Source organism: Mobula hypostoma, chromosome 4 (assembly GCF_963921235.1).
Source record: "Mobula hypostoma chromosome 4, sMobHyp1.1, whole genome shotgun sequence".
Lineage (NCBI taxonomy): Eukaryota > Metazoa > Chordata > Chondrichthyes > Myliobatiformes > Myliobatidae > Mobula > Mobula hypostoma.
In genome coordinates this window covers 40995148-41016895 of record NC_086100.1, presented here as the reverse complement: position 1 = coordinate 41016895, position 21748 = coordinate 40995148, and the positions used below count along the sequence as shown (strand labels likewise).

Here is a 21748-nt window from a genome sequence, read left to right as displayed (position 1 = left end):
CTTTCTGCAATGCATGTGTGATGTGCCTCATTAGGGTACACACCTTCCTTTTGTATCTTCTGAAACTATAACCAGAGTCCTTCCCAATATTGGCATTACCTCTACCCATCTGTGCACCATCCTAACTATATGATTATTTACAAGGGATCCTAGAATTCCCATGTCAGTGGCTGTGTGGTAGTAGTCAAATTCACAAGTGCTGCAACGCTTCCAGTTGTTAGACCCACAACCGTCATAGAGACAGGTGTGGGCAATAAAATGCTGGTCATACTACACATCTCAAAACAAAATACATCAGGATTCATTCCCAGATAAACATGCCATGCACAATCTGTTATTAGTTGTTTTCCCAGAACCATCATAAAACAGCTGTGATGTCATAAAGTATTCCCTTTTTACAGCTATAAATGTCTTCCTTTTTAAATAACTGCTAGTCATCTCTTCAGAAATAGATACGTAGTTCATGATGCAGATCCAAACAGAATATTAAAAATATTTATAAGTATGCGGAACATGTTCGACAAAGTAATAACTGTGCATCATGAATTTTTTTCTTGACCATTTTGAAAACACAGAAGAATAATAGTACATTATTACCCATTAGCAACCCCGGCATGTTGTATAATCTATTCCTGAATATGAGCTACTTTTAGAATAGATTTCTCAGCTGCACCAGGAATTAAATATTGGTAATAGCAGAGCCCAAGTAAATTTGCTTGATCCTTTTGTTTCACTGTTTTCATATAGACATATTAATGTAATTAATCTACAGAAAATTGTACAGGTGTATACAATCACATAGATTAGCTGCAATAATGGAACCACTATGCACTACGGTGGAGGGAAGGGGTTGTACCAATTAAACAGGATGTTTTATCCTAGTTGATGTTGAGCTCCTGGAGTATTGCTAGAGCTTACTAATCCAGGCAAATAAATGGTATTCCAGCATAATAAACCTAGTTTGTGTATTTTGTGTGTTGGACAGGTCTTACAATTTTGTAGTGTGAATATTACTTGCCACTTAACGGCCTCTACCTGAATTTGGACTTCAGCCACAACTATCTTCCTTTGTGCAGAGTATCAGTCGAGCCAATGCTGTGCTTTTCTCTTGATTTAACAGGGCTACTTGATACCACATTTGCTAAAGTGCCCCCTTGATGTTGAGAGCAGTAATTTTTCACCTCATCTATGAAATTCCATTATTTAGTTGTGTTTGAAAAATGACTGATGGGATCTGGAGCTGATGGTCCTGACAAAGCCCAATCCAGGTTATTGGTGGACCAATGTTGCTTGCTTTCATTACTTTTGCCGATGACTGGGAGTATTTTGAGTGAACTTGTGCTGCTCTTTGTTAACAGCACATACCTGGGAAAATTTTCCAGCCTCTCAGGAAGATGCTGGTTTTGTAAATGTTTGGAAGAGCACTGATCAAGAAAGGGCTCATTTCAGTATTTCCGTTGGAATGTGAGGATATACTGGACTACAAGGTTACACATTGTGGTGGCGTACATTTCTGTTGTTCATGTTGGTTTAAAAGGCTTTGCTCTACCACACAGTTGCAAGGTCGTGGAGCAGCACTGCAAGATGAATGGTATTAGGCACAAAGTACCTGCAGGTGCTGGGATCTGAAGTAAAAAACATAGAGCAAACTGCTGGAGGAATTCAGTGGGTTGAGCGTCTTCTGTAGTCCTGATAAGTCTTTTGTGCAACTTTAGTTAAGTTGCAGAATTTCAGCATAGTTCTGTTCAGTTCCTGGATGTCAAGATCTCTGAGGATTTAACCTGGTCCCAACATATTAATGGAATTATAAAGGCTAGACAGCAGCTGTACTTCATTAGAAGTTTGAAGAGACTAGGCATGTCAACAAATACATTCAAAAACTTTTATAGATGTACTGTGGAGAGCATGCTGACAGGCTGCATCACTGTCTGGTATGGGGGGGGGTGCGGGGGCTACTGCACAGGACCAAAAGAAGCTGCATAGGGTTGTAAATCTAGTCATCTCCATCTTGGGTACTAGTCTACAAAGTACCCAGGACATCTTCAGGGAGCGGTGTCTCAGAAAGGCAGTGTCCATTATTAAGGACCTCCAGCACCCAGGGCATGCCCTTTTCTCACTGTTACCATTAGGTAGGAGATACAGAAGCCTGAAGGCACACACTCAGCGATTCAGGAACAACTTCTGCCTGTCTGCCATCGGCTTCCTAAATGGACATTGAACCCTTTTTTAATATACAGTATTTCTGTTTTTTGCACCTTTTTAATCTGTTCAATATATGTGTGATGTAATTGATTTACTTATTTATTATTATTTTTATTTTATCTTTGTTCTCTTCTATATTATGTTTTGCACTGAACTGTTGCTGCTAAGTTAACAAATTTCATGTCACATGCCAGTGATAATAAACCTGATTCTGATTCTGAACCACAGCTATCTCAGAAAACTTAGATTGTTGATCATGCTATAATAATAGATTAGGAGGTAACTGAGAAACAACCACTCTATTAATGTAGATCTAGTTTTAAAAGAGTTTAACATTTAATTTAACAATTTAAGTCTGCATTTTTAAGGGATCACAGATACCAACATTTGCTTGGTCATCTGACATTTGACATAACATTACTTATGAGAAAAGCAAAAAATATAACAATGTTACTAGGACAATATCAAGACCACTTCATAAATACTCTACTATTTTCTGTTTATAATTTGAAACAGAATATGTAAAATGAAACAACTAAACAGAAGCAATTTTGTAAAACTAGCTTTAATTTGGACATCTAAATTAAGATTAGCATTCCAAAGTAGATAATTCATAAGGATAATGAATGGTTAACCATTAACCTTACTAGTTCTTTGCTCAAGTTTTCTTAATTAGCTTAAAGGCCTCATAGTTTAGCTTTATTTTCAGTACTCGACGGCATTCATATGATTCAGTTTTACTTCTTTTCCATTACATCAAATGCCTTTGATATAATAAAAACACAAATATATTTTGTAGTCAAATATAAATGCAAGATCCTGCAGGAGCTGGAAATCCAGAGTAAACACTGGAGGAACTCAGCCAGTCAGGCAGCGTCTGTGAAGAGGAATAAACAGTTGATGTTTCAGACCGAGACCCTTTATCAGGGCCCATTAGAAACATCTGTATTCCTTACTGCATTTTGATCAATGAATTGCCCCTTTTTTGAAATCAATGTTGTTTCATCCAGAAATACATTGTCACCCAGCACATTACAAGAGAAGCATGCTGAACATTTTAAATGGTGGTGGCATCCATTAGTCTCGCGAGACCATGGATCTGGGCCTGGAAAGTCTTGCTTCAGTCTGTGTTAGAGCAGCGTCTGTTGTGGCTGTAGAGGCCCACACGGGAGAGACAGTCTCGGCTGCAGCGACTGCACTTGAAGGCGCTGTCCTCCAGTGTTGCCTTGGTGCCGTTTTTCCAATGAGTGTGCTTTTCTTCAGCAGCAAGCCTCAGCTTCTCTTCTCCTCTTTTGAGACCTCTGCGTAGTTCCACCTCCAGTGAGAGCGATCGCTTGCGATGTCCTCCCACCTCTCGACGTTCATTTTCAGTGACTTCATGTCTCTCTTGCAAATGTCTTTGAAACGAAGATGGGGCCGCCCTTGTGCTCTCTTGCCGGAGGCCAGTTCCCCGTACAGCAGGTCTTTCGGGATCCTCCCGTCTGACATGCGGTGTACGTGGCCCAGCCAGCGGAGATGGCATTGTTGGAGCAGGGTGAAGAGGCTGGGTATCTGGGCGTGGGCCAGGACCTCATTGTTGGCGACTCGGTCAGTCCACGTGATGTCCAGGATGTGTCTCAGGCTGCAAAGGTGGAAGGCGTTGAGACGCCGCTCTTGTCTGTAGTAGAGGCTCCAGGTCTCGCTGCCGTAAAGAAGTGTGCTGAGGATGCAGGCCCTGTAGACTGCAACTTTGGTGTGCATCATCAGCTTTCAGTTCTCCCAGACTCTCTTTGTCAGCCGGGCGAATGTTGAGCCTGCTCATCCGATCCGTCTGTTGATCTCGGGGTCTAGGGAGAGACTGTCCATGATGGTGGAGCCAAGGTATATGAACTCATGGACTACCTCCAGCTCGTAGTTGTTGATGGTGATGGCAGGGGGGTGCTCAATGCCTTGGCCCAACACGTTGGTCTTCTTCAGGCTGATGGTCAAGCTGAAGTCTTGGCAGGCACTTGAGAAGCTGACCATGAGGCATTGCAGTTGCTCTTGAGAGTGTGTTGCCAGTGCCGCGTCGTCTGCAAACAACATGTCCCTGATGAGTACTTCACGAACCTTGGTTTTCGCCCTCAGCCGGGACAGACTGAACAGCCTCCCGTCCGATCTGGTGTGGAGGTAGACACCATCAGTTGATGTTCCAAAGGAGTACTTCAGCATGACTGCGAAGAAGATGCCAAACAGGGTGGGGGCAAGCACACAGCCCTGCTTCACACTGCTGCGGATGTTGAAGGCCTCCGAAGAAGAGCCGTTGAACTGAACGACACCCTTCATGTCTGTGTGGAATGACTGAACTATCCTGAGGAGCCTCGGGGGACAACCAATCCTGGCGAAGATTTTGAACAGGCCGTCTCTGCTCACGAGATCTAAGGCCTTCGTAAGGTCAATGAAAGCGACGTAGAGTGGTTGTCTTTGCTCTCTGCATTTCTCTTGTAGCTGTTGAAGGGAGAAGATCATGTCGATTGTGGAGCGTTCTGACCTCAAACCACCCTGAGACTCGGGATATACCCTTTCGGCTATTTTCTGCAGTCTGTTCAGGATCACGCGGGCGAAGACCTTCCCAACGATGCTCAGCAAGGAGATTCCCCTGTAGCTGTTACAGTCGCTTCTGTCCCCTTTGTTCTTATATAGGGTGACAATGTTGCAGTCTCTCATGTCTTGCGGCACTGCTCCCTCTGTCCAGCACTGGCACAGTAGTTCGTGCAGGTGGTTTAGCAGGACGCCCTTTGCGCATTTGATGGCTTCTGGTGGAATGCCATCCAGTCCTGGTGCCTTCCCAGTGGGCAGGCTGTCGATGGCTTTACTCAACTCTTCGGCAGTCCGCAATGCATTAAGTTCCTCCATGACAGGCAGGCATTCCACAGCATCTAGCGCACTGTCCGAGATGCTGTTTTCTCTGGAGAAGAGTTCAGAGTAATGCTCCACCCATCTCTCCATCTGCTTGCCTTTGTCATTGAAGGTCTCGCCTGTTATGGTTTTCAATGGTTTTCTATGACATTTTAAATACTGCTGCTGAAGTAAGATTTTATTGAATTTGGATTTGATGCCCCAGATAAAAACACAAAAAAATCGATCTGAATAAGTGTATTCCATGGCATTGTTTTCTATTGGCTGTTTTAAAGCACTCTAAGCGCATTGTAGCATGTGCTGCTGTCATTTTGATTTTTGGGGGCAATTTTTTGTGGTCAGAGTTTAAACATTAGCTGTATTGTTTGCCATCCTCATCTGGAGGAATTGACTGAAATACATCATACATAAAGGTCATTTACAATGATCACTTAATTTTAGCTGCTTTTGTATATGTATTTTAATTCAATTTGCTTCAGTCTTTTAATATATTTCCCTTATAGTTTAGAATAAATAAATCAATTACTAATTAGATTAAAAGCTCCTCTTTATCATTTCATTTCTTAATGAAATAATAAAGGCCGCATTTGGAATATTTTCAACAGCTTTGGGCCGCATATCTCAGAAAGGATGTGTTGTCATTGGAGAGAGTCCAGAGGAGGTTCACGAGGATGATTCTGGGAATGAAGGTGTTAACATATGAGGACCGTTTGGCAGCCTTGGGCCTGTACTCACTGGAATTTAGAAGAATGTGTGGGAATCTCATTGAAACCTACCGAATGTTGAAAGGACTAAAGGTGGATGTGGAGAGGATGTTTCCTATGGTGGGAGTATCCAGAACTAGAGGGCACAGCCTCAAAATTGAGGGACGATCTTTTGGAACAGAGATAAGGAGGAATTTTGTTTTTTAGCCAAAGAGTGGTGAATCTGTGGAATGCTCTGCCACAAACTGCGATGAAGGCCAAGTCTGTGGGTATATTTAAAGCGGAAGTTGATCGTTTCCTGATCGGTCACGACATCAAAGGATATGGTGAGAAGGCATTGGAGTTTAGTGGGATCCAGGATCAGCCATAATGGAATGGCAGAGCAGACTCGATGGGCTGAATGGCCTAATTCTGCTCCTATTCCTTGTGATGTTAAATGATGTTGTATATTACATGAGATCCATTGTGGTATTAGACTTAGTGATTATTTTCAAACATTTAAAATATTTGTAATGCTGTTGAGGGGTTAGTTTTGAACACAGAGAATCCTACAAAGGGCCCTGAGAGAGAATCTTTTAAAACATTGGCCTCAAAATCATGAAGTGCTTGGCATGGAAGCTAAATTCTGTAGAACAATACACACACTGAGCCTTTGGGTTATGTGCTTCCAGGAGAACAGTGTGCTTACTCCCAAAGGTAAACACGGTGGTGATATCAGTCACCATGTCTCATGTGCTACGCATCTCTCTTTCGACAGTGGCCTGCAAAGAAACCTTGTGAGCCACAAACAGGAAAGCAGCACTAATAGAAGTAAACAAGTGTTCAAGAGCATTAACTTTGTAGGCCTCTCCATTACAGAAGACGTTGATCAGTTCAGTGCACATCCAACACGGGATCAGATTTGTTCTTTGTTCATGCCATCCAGTGACCCACAAGTGACCTGCTAACCTGGACTCCTTTGGAATGTAGGAGGAACCTGAAACACCTTGAGGAAATCGTTTGGTCATGGGGAAAACATGCGAACACAGTACAGACATCAACAGAGTTGAACCTGGGTCGCTGACGCTGTAACAGCATTGCGCAAACCGCTATGCTACTGCGCCCGATTGGTGATCATTGTTCAAGTGACGTCTCCTATATTTTAGCAGAAGGGGCCCCAAGTGTCCTGATTTTCATTCTGTTTGCCTGCCTCTCTCTCCAAGTTCTCTAGTGCGTAGCAGAGCAGTAGCCTACCAGCAACAGGTTAAATTCAGAGCTGTGGTATTAAATGCTCTAAGTAGAAATGGGCACGACACAAGCTAGTTTGTAGTCACAGCTGGCCTCCGGGCTTGCATGCAGTTAGTCTGTGGAGCAGCACAATGTATTGCCATTCACACCTCCTGTGCACATTTTTTTTGTATGCCTGTGTTGAAACCTATCCCCAGCAGCAATGGAACAAATGTCATGCTTCTTCCACCATCCCCTACCTTCTCTCCATCATCACCTTCTACGTTTTAGACGTGGTGGAATTTCTTGTCAATTTTCTATTTTTTTTCTTTTGCCAAAATGTCAGAATGTTGTGACAATAAAGGTACAGCCATTTTGTTTCCCCAGATGCGTTTCAGTATGTACACAAGGAAAGCACTCACTGATAGCAGAGTTTTATGCTTCAAAATAGTTTGAGGTCAGACTCATCCACAGGAACTGTGCTTTTAATCGTTGTAAAGATGGCCACAGTTGTTTGAGTCCTAAAGCTGCAATATCAGGGCATCATAAACTTGATTCAGATTTCTTGTTCGCCAGATCTTTGAAGAAGCCACAAAGATGACAGAAGCTTTAATTTTTTAAGTAAAAGTCAAAGTTAAGTTTATTATCATGCACGTAAGTACATATAAGTGCAGGTGCAATGTAAAACTTGCATAACAGGCACATAGCATGTTAGCAGCATTCACATGAACAACTTAAGCCTGCCATATATTGTGCAATTTTTAAAAGAAGGAACACAATTAAAACAGAAAAGCAAAGTCGATTTTAGTCGAAAGTGGTCATAGTTTTGTTTAGACTAAAGATTAGGGTTTTGCTGTTTGGTTCAGGCACTGAGCAATTGAAGGGAAGTCGCTGTTCAAAGTTAACCTATCACGGAGCCAGCAAAGCACCAGATCACACAGCCCTCCCAAAAAAAACACCATTAAATTGTTTGTCACAGGTTCCAATCACACGCAGCTTCGTAGTAGAATCATATTCGAAAGAAGCAGCAAAGGAAGTAGTTTTGTGACCTGTCTGAAGGACATCACCGTTTGTTGCGTTGTTCACTAGTGCCATCTCATATTACACAGGTTTCAAGGACTCTGGTTCGATGTTTAATATTCTGTGTGCTTTTCACTCATTTTTGCTGTTTGCGCAATTTGTTCTTTCTTTTGCGTGTTGGGTGTTTGATGTTTCATTGAACAGGTTCCATGACGTGTCTTTGTTTTGTGGCTGTCTGCGGGAAGACAAATCTCAGTGTTGTACGCTACATACGTACCTTGATAATAAATGTTCTTTGAACTTTGAGAAGGTGAAAGATTCTGCTTAGCTCCACAGCAATATTGTGAATATCCACAAATCTCCCACCAGTGGGACTCAGCCACGACTAATTCTTCTGCAAGGTAAATTAGTTTCTTATTGCCACATGTACTGAGGTACAGTGAACTGCTCTTCTTGAATACCATTCATACAGATCAGTTCATTACATAGAAACATAGAAAATAGGTGCAGGAGTGGGCCATTCGGCCCTTCGAGCCTGCACCGCCATTTATTATGATCATGGCTGATCATCCAACTCAGAACCCAGCCTTCCCTCCATACCCCCTGACCCCTGTAGCCACAAGGGCCATATCTAACTCCCTCTTAAACATAGCCAATGAACTGGCCTCAACAGTTTCCTGTGGCAGAGAATTCCACAGATTCACCACTCTCTGTGTGAAGAAGTTTTTCCTAATCTCGGTCCTAAAAGGCTTCCCCTCTATCCTCAAACTGTGACCCCTCGTTCTGGACCTCCCCGACATCGGGAACAATCTTCCCACATCTAGCCTGTCCAATCCCTTTAGGATCTTATACGTTTCAATCAGATCCCCCCTCAATCTTCTAAATTCCAACGAGTACAAGCCCAGTTCATCCAGTCTTTCTTCATATGAAAGACCTGCCATCCCAGGAATCAATCTGGTAAACCTTCTTTGTACTCCCTCTATGGCAAAGATGTCTTTCCTCAGATTAGGGGACCAAAACTGCACACAATACTCCAGGTGTGGTCTCACCAAGGCCTTGTACAACTGCAGTAGTACCTCCCTGCTCCTGTACTCGAATCTTCTCGCTATAAATGCCAGCATACCGTTCACCTTTTTCACCACCTGCTGTACCTGCATGCCCACTTTCAATGACTGGTGTATAATGACACCCAGGTCTCGTTGCACCTCCCCTTTTCCTAATCGGCCACCATTCAGATAATAATCTGTTTTCCTATTTTTGCCACCAAAGTGGATAACTTCACATTTATCCACATTAAATTGCATCTGCCATGAGTTTGCCCACTCACCCAACCTATCCAAGTCACCCTGCATCCTCTTAGCATCCTCCTCACTGCTAACACTGCCGCCCAGCTTCGTGTCATCCGCAAACTTGGAGATGCTGCATTTAATTCCCTCATCCAAGTCATTAATATATATTGTAAACAACTGGGGTCCCAGCACTGAGCCTTGCGGTACCCCACTAGTCACCGCCTGCCATTCTGAAAAGGTCCCGTTTATTCCCACTCTTTGCTTCCTGTCTGCTAACCAATTCTCCGCCCACACCAATACCTTACCCCCAATACCGTGTGCTTTAAGTTTGCACACTAATCTCCTGTGTGGGACCTTGTCAAAAGCCTTTTGAAAATCCAAATATACCACATCCACTGGTTCTCCCCTATCCACTCTACTAGTTACATCCTCAAAAAATTCTATGAGATTCGTCAGACATGATTTTCCTTTCACAAATCCGTGCTGACTTTGTCCGATCATTTCACCGCTTTCCAAATGTGCTGTTATCACATCCTTGATAACTGACTCCAGCAGTTTCCCCACCACCGACGTTAGGCTAATCGGCCTATAATTCCAACAGTGCATTGAGGAAGTACAAAGTCAAAACAAGAACAGAGTGCAGAATTGAGTGTTACAATTACAGGGAAAGGGCAGTACAGGTTATCAATAAAGCGAAAGGTCATAATGAGGTAGATTGTGAGATCTAAAGTCCATGTTACCACCAGGGAACCATTCATTAGTCTTGTATCAGCAGGATAGAGCTGTTCTTGAGCCTGGTTGTCCGTGTCTCCGGGCTTCTGTATCAATGTAGAGTGGAAGGAGAGAGAAGAGGTTAATATATGAAGAGCATTTGATGGCTTTGGGCCTGTACATGGAGTTTAGAAAATGAAAGGGAACCTCATTGTAACTACTGAATATTGAGAGGCCTCGATAGAGCTGTGTGCAGAGGATGTTTCCCATTGTGGGAGAGCCCATCACGAAGAGGGCACAGCCTGACATCCCTTTCGAACTGAGATGAGAGGGAATTTCTTTATATTTAAATTCCTTCAACAGTTGTTTCAAGTGTGCATCTCTTTGACAAAGGTAACTGTTGGGCTGAGAAATAAAGGTAGGTCAGAAAAGGTAGTAAGAGTGTTTGAAGGAATGACCATGTAAAACAATAGTTGAAACAATGGTCATGCACATATAATAGATCATGTACAGTGTTGGATAGTTTGATTTGCAATGACTATATCTTTGTCTTTGTGCCTGTAATAATGACTTTTATGCATTGCATTTATTTCATGCATTGACACTAAATCAAAATTTGGCAAAGATAAAGCAGACAGCAAAATATCAATTTTTTTAAAAAGCTAACCATGGGCAGCAAGCACTGATCACATTTAGCTGCCAAAGTTCTGTAACTCAATTTGCTGAAGCATTTTCTGTTAATAATTATAAACATTATACAGCATATTGGTGCTTTGCTGCAAATTTTGGACTTCTGCGGGGAGACTAGTGTCTTCATCGTAGTGTATTGTGTTATGAAAGAGAATGTTCTGGAACTTGTGGCCTGGCACAATATGCTTCTAAAGGACTACGTGCGAAGTAGTTTCCATGATTAATGATATAATTTAGTAAAGGTGTACTAAATGTATTACACTTATCAACTATCTCAAGCCGCTAATTGACACCTTCCACCACCTTCGTCGGGTTCGTTAGCAAATCGAGCTTCACACTCCTGATGGGAAGTACACGTACTCATAGGTGCACTGAAAAATTTGCAGTGGCATCACAGGCATACAACATCACATGAGCAGCATTCACAAGCAGAACATAAATTATACTCAATTTTACAGGGGAAAAATATAATTAGAGCAAAAATGTGCTAAGTGATCAGAAGAATCATTGTGTTGGAATGGTAGAAGAGAGGTAGCTGTTCCTGAAGCTGGTGGCGTGGGACGTTGGGCTTCTATACCTTACGTCTGGCGGTAGTTGCAAACAGTATGATCCAGAGAATGGGGATTTTTGACGGATATTACCAGCCCGAGGCAGTTTCTGCCTCAGTGGGAGTGGAGGCGGCGGATGGAGGGATATGCCTATAATGTTTTGGACAGAGATCATTACTTTTTGCAGCTTTATGCTTTCCTATGCATTTGAATTCACAATATACGCCGGTGATACTAAACCTGATTCTGATTCTGAACTGCCACACCAGACCATGATGCAACCAGTTAGGATATGTCCAACTGGACATCTGTGGAAGTTTGTTAGAGTGTTCATGATCAGCCTTAATCATCCTTAACCTCCTAAGGAGAGTAATGATACTGGCAGACTTCCCTTATGATTGTATGTATGTGCCGGTCCCAGAACAGGTCGCCCGATAGGTTAACACCCAGGAATAGAAAGCTTGCGTCAGTGTAGTCTGGTGCGCTGTAGGTTGGCTTTCTTTCCCTTTGCTGAAGTCAATCATTGCTGATGTTATGTAAGAGATTGTTGTTGAGGCGCCATGCACCCAGGTGTCCTAATTAGCACTGATTATATTTCATAATTTAATTAGTCTTATTTATTTTAGCTCAATTAAAATAAAATTAAAGATCTAATGTCTATGGACATACAGCTGATACCTGGAGCATGCATCTGAAATTATCAATTAACAACAATGCAATTTACCAGAAAATTCACAGATCCTAAAACTGGGAACTGTTGTTCAGTAATTCAGTCACACCTACAAGACAATTACCAGCTGTCTGGATTTGCATCAGTTGTATTGCATCTTCTGCCTGGTGCAGAAATATATATCAAAAAACTATTTGCTGTTTTATTAGACTTGCTGGAACTATCATCCTTCATGTGGGACTTGTGTAAATAATCATGAACTTACAGATCTCTGCTACTAAGCTCAATGCAACTCACGAGGGTCAGTCAAGGCCCCACGTCTCTCAGCTCTTCATTGCGTACCAATCTTGGGCCATTATGTGACATTGACATGATAAAGGTTCAAGTTATATGTATTCCATCCGATTTCCTATTTTGTTGCCTTCCTTCCCTTTACTGAAGTCAGAAATGGCTGGTGTTATGCAACAGGTTGTTGTTCAGCCAGGTGTCCCAATTTAAACTGATAATAATCTTATTTAAATTGCTTGCATTTCCCATCTCTGATAGCAAGTACATAGAACACAGATCAGTGCAAATTCTTTAGCTCACTATGTCTGTGCCGACTAAATGCCAATTTAAATTGCATATCTGCCTGCACATGGTCCACACCTCTCCATTCCCTGCTTGTTCGTGTGTCTGTCTAAATACTACTTAAATGTTGCTGTCATATCTGATTCCACCATTTCCCTTAGCAGTACATTCCAGGCACCTACCACATTTGGTGATTAGAATAGCTTGCCCCAGCAATCTCCTTTACGCTTCCAACTCTCATCTTAGGGCTTTGCCCTCTAATTCTTGCCTTTTCCATCCTGGAGGGTAAACGACTCTGACTACCTGCACCTCACATAAGTGTATATATTTCTGTCAGATCACCCACTCACTCAGATGCTCCAGAGAAAGCAATTCAAGTGTATCCAGCTTCTCCTTATAGATAAAATTCTTTAATCCAGGTGACCTCCTGGCGAAACTCTTCCAAAGGCTCCACATCCTTCCTGTAATGCAGTGACCAGAACTGCATGCATTACTCTAAATGTGGCCTAACCAAAATTTTATACAGTTGCAGCATAACTTCTTGACTTTTATATAAAACACTCCAACTGATGAAGACAAGTAGAAGTTTACCACAATCATGCTGCCAAGAGTCCTGCTACTTAGTGTCTCCCAATTACTTTATTCTTTTAACCTCTCAAAGTTCAACACCTCAGACTTAGAATATAGATCAGTACAGCAATGGATGGGCCGTTTGTCCCATGATGTTGTACTGATGTTGTTGTTAATTTATACTAAATGTCCTCCTGTCTGTCATTCATATCTCTCCATTCTTTTTGTTTTCAATTGTCTGTCTGAAATCCTCAATCTAAACTACAAACTGCTTTCTTCCACTATTAACCCTGGTAACCTATTCCAGACACCAACCGCTCTCTGCATAACAAAAAATCCTTGCTTGTCATGCCACCTTTACACTTCCCTTCCCTCCAACCTTAAGAACATGCCCACCACCCTGGGGAAATAATTCTGATTATCTCTCCTATTTATATTTTTCGTAATTTGAAAAACCTCTATCAGGCCTCCCCTTAGCTTCTGACACTATAGGGAGAACCTCCCAAGTTTCTCCAAGTAGAAACTTCCATCCAAATAATTTTTATATATCAGAAACAACAGAGGTTCCAGCACTGATCTCTGCAGAACACCACTGGTCACAGACCTCTTGACAGAAAAACGCCTTTTCACCCTGCCCGCTGTCTTCTGTGGCCTCCAATTTTGAATCTAATTTGCCAAGTCACTATGGATGATTTATTCCAAATTTTTTGGATCTGTTACCAAGAGGGACTTGGTGAATGCTTTACTGAAGTCCATGTTTACAACATCAACAGCCCTACCTTCACCAAGTAGATAGGGTCTTTTCTCAAACTATTGGATATGGAAGCTCCCAAGCAGTGATCGCCCTAAATCTCCACAAAATGCCTCATTTTCACTGAGGATTGTCATCTTGTCATGGTGGAGGGACTTGCGTGTTCCTGAGATCCTGAGAGCAGTGCCATCTGGAGTTTAACTCCTGGTCGAGTCATCCAAAATGGTAAGGTCAAAGGGGAGGTTCCAGAGAAAGTGATCCAACCAAGACCTCATCGGTGGAGCTGGCGGAAGGTGATACCACCTCACAACATCAGTGACGGCAGTGGAAGGCCGCAGCAGTGAAGGGACCCCAGTCATGTTGCACCCCATGCCACTAGACCCTGAGCCCGAGCTGCCAAGGACCGTCATGCTCCCCACGTTAAGCAAAGTCACACACAGTCTTTCTCCATGAAGGGAATCCATCCTAACATCGCAGACTAAGTCCCATGGCAATCAGCAAATAGCGAAGTGGGGAGGAATTTGAGGTCTAGAAGCCCTTGGTCACGAGCCAGCATATTTGGGTGGTGAGTGTTTGATTCAGTTGCTGGCCTCTTGGATTGAGGCAGAAAGAGCACCTCGGCAGCTGCAGTCACAACCCTAACTATTTAGGACCCACTGTGCTCACCCTACTCAGGGAACGGGCTGGAAAGGGTGCCCTGAGAATAGCCTAATCACAAACAAGGGAAAAGCTGCAGATGCTGGAAATCCAAGCAACACACTCGGAGTACTGGAGGAGCTCAGCAGACCAGGCAGCATCAGAACTGTTCTGATCATAGGGTTTGGCCAAAATGGCGACTGTTTACTCTTTTCCATAGATGCTGCCTGGCTTGCTCAGTTCCTCCAGCATTTTATGTGTGTCGCCTAAAAATAGTCTGTCTTGAAACCTTCTGAATGGATTACTGCAACCAGAGGGATCACCATGTCTGGTCAGAAACATGAGCTTTGGAGCGCTCTCTGATAGATTGTGCAGCTAGTGATCAACAAGAAAGTAAAACTGCGACCATCGCCAGAGGACTGAGATGATGCCTGATTGACTTAGCTACTCCTTCTGAAGTCCACCTGGCAGATGAAGGGCAACTGGAGGAGGAGAGGGGTGGTTGCACTTTCTTCTGGAAAGGGAAGGCAGCTAATGAGCCCAAGATCCATAGTGCTGGGTTTGCAGTAAAGAACCAGCTTGTCAGTCAACTCTCTGAATTTCCCGTAGGGGTCAGTGAATATCACATAACGTTCCGTTTGATGCTTGCTAACAACTACATGGCTGTTACTCCATTAATAATTAATAGTTTTTGGTATTGCAGTGGAAAATTGCCCATTCTTCCTGCATTCCAGACTTTAAGGAATTTTGAAAGACCTGTTAGCCAAACCCCTCTCCCCCCTCCATCTCAATAGATTGTCTGACACCAATTCCATGTCTGTATCCTTTAATATTGGTGAAATGCTCGTTGTATCTTCTACCGTAAAATATCTGTTTAACTCTGACACGTCTGTGTGTTTCATAAGTATTTCTGAAGCCTCATTCTCCAAGGAGCCTGTGTTCACAGTAATCTCGCTCTTTTCCACCTCTCGTACTTGTCATTTTTTTTCTCACAAGTTTAGTATCATAGTTTCTCTTTGATGGTCTGCTTGGTCACCTTTGCTAAATGGAATTTATCCCAATTTTTGGCCATTGATTTTCCTATTTTCCATATTCCCATTTCCTTCTGACATGATAAACCAAGCGGCCTCGTGCTGAGACTGCGCTGGCTGTCAGGACATTCCCATCAGTCCCATTCTACGTTGTTTTCGGTAGTTTCACATGTGCTCATCCAATTCCCCTCATTCTTCTGCTGCTACCACACTATATAGTTAATGAACTCACTGGCTGGGTGAGGAAACCAGAGAACCTGCTTTATTTTTCACTTTCTTCCTTAGTTTCAAAGTAATTTGTCAAAACATTTCTTCAGGTTTAAAGTAGTAGGAATGGCTCTGTCGGTTGAAATAAATTTAACTGCCTTTCAGTACACGGTGACGGTGTTTTGATAAAGTTTGTAGCATCTGTTAAATGTAACTTGCCAAAATGGATAACGTCAAAGCTTTGGTGCATGTCCATTCATTAGGAAAGTATTCATTCTAATCACAGTAAGCTAATGTTTTTAACACACACATTGATGTTTGAATAACCCACAAAGGGCAGGGGGCAACGTTGATATTAAATTACTTCCTGCAAATAATCCCTCATGTGGATAAATCTGCGTATCTTACTTCCTGTGTGCTTTATTTTCAAACTGTTTTATTCCTAATGGCAGAGAATGCTGTCTGTTAGAAGCAGTCAAAAGTTTAGTGTTGAATTGGCATCACCCTAATGACCTTCACATGATCACCAGCTCCTTGCTTTAGTTAGAGTTGTATGATTAGCCAAAGGATTGGTGTAGACATAATTAATTAATTATGAGAAGATTGCTGGAATGCATATCTTGGACCTTATACAAAATCAATCTTGTTGGCCGCCTTTTTCCAGATGAGTGCACTCCCTGGGTTAAGGTCACATTTTTCATGTATTTATGTTTTGGTACAGAAGAAAGGGAAGGTGGTTATTATGTAATGTTAGAGCAAAGATCGGTATGTTCAGTTTTTTTCAAATATTCCATAATTACAACAGAACTGAAAATTAATGACCAGAAATTTCTCTTGTTGACCTAAAAGCAAATTTGAGCAAAAACTGATCCCTCAATTGGTTATTCTAATTCCTCACTAAAGATATGGGATATCTAAACAGTCCCATTGAACTTTCAGGTAATGGTTTACTAGGTCATGATGCATCCAGGTTTGAAACAGGCCCCTCAACATCAAGCACCCATTTACACTGTTCTCTCACTAATCTCATTTTTATTCTCCCCTCACTTCCATCCACTTGCTTCCATAGTTGGGATAATTTGTAATGTCTGATTCATCTGCCAATCAGCACATCTTGGGGATGCAGAAGCCACCCAGAGGAAACCCATGCAAACTCCACGCAGACAGCATCAGAGGCTAGGATTTAGGACTTGCGTGAAGATCTGATCACATTTTAGGTCATATTTATGCAGAAGTAGAGAAAATTCAGCAGGGTTCACAAGCATTCTAGCACCATTGTACATAAATGTAAAGGGAATGGGGGGGATATGGATGATACACAGGAGGAAGACTTATAGTATAAATTGACATCAAGATCAGCAAAAATCATGAGCCAGATGGCTTGTCCAACCATTTGGATCTTTGTCCAGCCGTGTACTGTGGCCTGTGGTTAAGGAGCTACTGTACTAAAAACAGAACTGCTTTGCGGTGTGCAGGCTTCAAGTGATTGAACTTCTAATGAAATATGTGATGTTCATCAACTCCCTCCTACACCAAGGTGGTTGAATTTTATGCTATTTTTACATTTGTAGACACAAAAACAACATGCTTAGTGAAGTTATTGAAGACTACTAGTCCAACATTTCAAGTTTAAGTGCAGTTTAGAAAAACTGAAATAGCACAGCAATTTGGGCACTGTAGTTCTTAATTAATGGAAATATGCAAACATGATCTGATGTTTGATTTTCATTTTGTATTGCAGTTAAATCTCATTTTTTTCATTATGAATAGCATCATATAATTTTAAAATATTTATTACTTTGCATAACTGTTCACCTAATGTAAAGGATCCCAGTAAGACCTTGTTTTGACAGTCTTTCCCCATTTATTTTCATCCTGTTGGAAAAATAAATGAAAATTCTACAGTTTGATCTGATAAATTTGCTAGTTTCTGTTTTTCCTGATTTCTAACTTGCAGCTATGGTGACACAAGAATTAATCACTAGTTTATTTAATTCTGTTTTGATTGTTTGCCTTTGAGGTCTCTCTTGAACCGCATAAATTTAATGAAACAATTTGTTTCATTTCAGTTTTGGATGTCTGCACTGGCCACAACAATTCCTGTACCGTGTGGAGCCTTCATGCCAGTCTTTGTTATTGGTGAGCTTTTTTTAAATCTTATTTACAAGTTTTCATCCCCACCCGAATCTTAATCCATTTGCTGTTTGCTGTGTTATTTTGGCCCATTCTTCATAGAAATCACATTTCCACATCTCCTTCTTTCAACTGCAGTCCTCTGTGGTTTCTGTCCAAACCTGGTAAAACATCGGGTTACCTTGATATGTCATTGTAAGGTCTATCAGGGTTGTACTGTACATGCATACTTTGACAATAAAATGAATGTTTGAACCTCTGAAATAGCGGAGTTTAACGGAATGCTTGTATTTTTTATTTCAGCTGCTCTTCGTTCTTGTCATTCACAGAATTGCCGTAGAACCTGTGTTCCCAACCTGGGGTTCACAGACCCCTCTGTTAATGCTAGGGGTCCGTAGCATAAAAAAGGTTGGGAACTCCTGCCGTAGAGCTTTTAAACTTCAAATTGTCTTATTATTGCAATCTGTTTCTTAGTGAAATCCTACACCAAATGAGGTTTTGCTTGAAATCTTCCTTTTGTACATTTCAACACTGCTCTCTGCAATACGTTAGCCAGCACCCTCTTTGGAGACCATTCAAGGGTACTTGAAGTCTTCTTGACAGTGGATACGTGATCCTTGCATGGATTACATTCTTGCATATAGGTGTCTAATCGATTCTCACAGTAAGTAAAGGCAGTAATCTGCTTGAGACAGGCACTATTTGCACTGTAGGCCTATCTGAAATGGATCCAAATCGATTTTGCATCAAGCTTCATGTGCTAGCTTTGCTGTTTAGCTGCTGTCAAGACGTTGTGCTCTCTGAGGATGAAAATGATGAGTGGTTTTGATGTGCTCGGATGGTAGGTGGACTGCCATCCAGAGGAGGCAGCGTGGAATCCATTGTTTTGGGCCAGTATATAGAGCTGGTAGCACAAAGTGCTTTGCCCAGCTGATAGTTCACAGTCCCTACACAAAACAACAGTATGTAATTGGAACCTTCACAGTAATTGCATGAGATAGCAGTTATATTAAGATGTGAACCTTAGAGGCAAGACGACTGAAAGTTCTGTCAGCTTTAGCTGACAGATGAGGGCTGCTTCAGTTATCACTGAAAAGAGCCAGCTGTTGACTTGAGCAATGTGTGGTTGATGGCTAATAGCAAGAACAGATATCAGATTGAAACACAAGTGGACTGTAATCTTCGTCATGGTACATGACCTGCATTTCCATTCTGAAGCTCCCACCTGTTTCTGACAGGAGATTCAGTCACCAGGATGTAGGTCCACCTGAAGCTCCGAGTAGATAATAATAACTAGGTGAGTCAGCATGACGACCCAACATTTAAGTTCATTTCTACTGTTGTCCTGCAGTATAAGTGAAACAATATCCTGTCCTCCTTGAGATGTATTATTTATTCCACATTTAGTTTAAAAAATATGATAGAGCACTGGACAATATTTCCCTTTGTTTTAATGCTGAGCAGAGAAAGACAAAATTGCTTTAATCCCATAATTGTGAAATTGGAGTTCTAAAATCGCTTTGTCGTGTATTCCATATCTTTTCTCTAACAGTTGTCTGTATTCATTCAAGCTGTTCCTCCAGTGATTTCAGAGAGACTGAATCCCATTTCACAGTTATAACTGTATATAACTGAAATGACTTCTTTGGGTGAGAGCTGGACTTGTAATCGATAGATCTGTATCTTCATTTTGTGTGAGAGTTTGTGGAACAATATTGTCTATTAATGTGAGTGTGCAGTAAAGTGTAGGTTCCTTATTTTCTTACAACATGGAAGAAAGCCATTTCAGCCACTCAGATTTACTGCAGCTCAAAAGAGCAATTCCATTTCCCCACTAATTTTTCCAGTTAAATTTATACTCCCCAGTTTCCCATCAATACCCAATCCTCCAGATACTACAATGTACATGCACACTGGGGGCAACTGACAGAATGTAGAACAGTCCAGCACAGGAGCAGACCATTGGGCCACAATGACTGTGACCACCATGATGCCAGTTTAAACTTTTCACCTGCCCGCATGTGGCCTTACAATTCCCTGCCTGTTCACGTGTCTGTCGAAAATCATATCTGCTTTCAACAGCTTTCCCAGCAGCACATTTCAGGCACCTACTACTCTCCATCTTTAGAAAAAAATGTTAAAATTACACGTTAACCTTCTTTAAACTTCCTTCTTCTCACCTTAAAACAATGCCCTTTAGTATTCGACATTTCCACTCTGTGTAAGAGACACCAACTATCCACCCAGTGTGTGCTTCTGATGATTTTATATGTGCCAATATAGGTTTTCCCTCAATGTTCCACAGAAAACAATCCAAGTTTGTCCACCCTCTCAATGCTAGTACGTTCTAATCCAGGCAACTTCTTGGTGAATCTGTTCTGCATCCTCTCCAAAATTTCCTCTTCCTTCCTATATTGCAACAATCAGAACTATACATAACACTGAACAGTTGTATTCAGTTCCTCTTGACTTCCCTGTTTTTATACTCATTGAATTCAATGAAGACCAGTACAGTACGTGCTCCTCTCTACCACCCTATCTACTTGTTTTGCCACCTTCAGGGAACTATAAACTTCCACACCAAGGTCCCTCGTTATAATTGTCCTACAATCTTTGGAATGTGGGAGGAAGCCAGGGTCCTCAGAGGAAACTCACACAGCTACACTACATACAAAAAAAGTCAGGAAGCGGGTCACTAAAGGTGTGAGGCAGCAGCTCTCCTAATTTTGCCATAGTGCCACCCATGAGCAGCTGTCGAGCTCTCTGATCGTGACCTGTGAGCCAATACTGTAGTACTGGCAGGCACTATTTATTGTAATTCTGAAAAGAAAACTCAAGGTTTCAACATGTGGATACATCCTCCCTAAGCTGGTAAACAGCAGCCAATGTGTGCTTATAACATGCATATGAGGATATAATTGTCTGAAATACTCAGCTTTTTATAGACCCTGTAAAAGAATGATTTACACTTATACAGCAATTATGAGTCCACTCTGATTTATCAGACTTCCTTAACTGCTTTTAGGTCTCTGATGTTGTAACTTGTTGATGTGATGGATGTGTGACATCCTCAGTTAATTCACAGTTAATTTATCTCTTCTGCAGTAGCTGTTTCTATGTCCAAATTTACTCGTCATAATATATTTCTTTGATAAATTCCATTACATCTCTCAAGGCAATCATTTGGGCCAGGTGGACACTTCTTGTGCAATTTGAAGCAGATATCCATTGGTCCTGCAGATGTGTTCCACTTCACCATTAATCACTTCTGCATTTTATATTTGTTTCTTAGTCTTTTATTTTTCTATTTTGATGTCATTTAAACTGCTTTTCAGTGCCTGTTTTCTTGAGCTGTATTGATGCAAATCATGCTGCGTCTCTGAGCTTTCTCCAAAACTAGACTAAAAAGAACCCAAGTTTGTTCAGTTTGTAACACAGCAACAGTTCTACTAAAGTGAACCTTCTGTTTTAATGTGGTATCGTACACCCAGTGGTCACTTTATTAGGTACTGCCCATACCAAATTAAGAACCACTGAGCGTATGTTCATAGCCTTCTGCTGCTGTAGCCCATCCATTTCAATGTTTGGCATATTGTGCAGTCTGAGATGCTTTTCTGTACACCACTGTTGTAAACGTGGTTATTTGAGTTACTGGCACCCTTCCTGTCAGCTTGAACCAGTCTCAACATTCTCCTCTGATCTCTTCCATTAACAAGGCTTTTTTGCCCACAGAGCTACTGCTCATTGGATTTTTTTTTTTTTTTGTTTATCACGCTATTCACTGTATGAAAATCTGCATGAAAATCTCAGGAAATGAGCAGTTTTTGAGATACTCAATCCACCCTATCTGGCACCAACAATCATTCCATGGTCAAATTCACTTAGATACTTAGATCACATTTCTTCCCCATTCTGATGTTTGGTTTGCACAAG

General features: G+C 41.7%; 1 protein-coding gene across 2 annotated transcripts in view; it reads left to right on the top strand.

Moving 5' to 3' along the window:
• The window catches only part of LOC134345279 (chloride channel protein 2-like), a 556059-nt gene that overhangs the window by 372403 nt on the left and 161908 nt on the right, over window positions 1–21748 (top strand). For both annotated transcript variants that reach the window (XM_063045696.1, XM_063045695.1), the window contains exon 13: window positions 17752–17821. In XM_063045696.1, the coding sequence (XP_062901766.1) occupies window positions 17752–17821 (70 nt within the window). The remainder of the gene's footprint in view (window positions 1–17751; window positions 17822–21748) is intronic.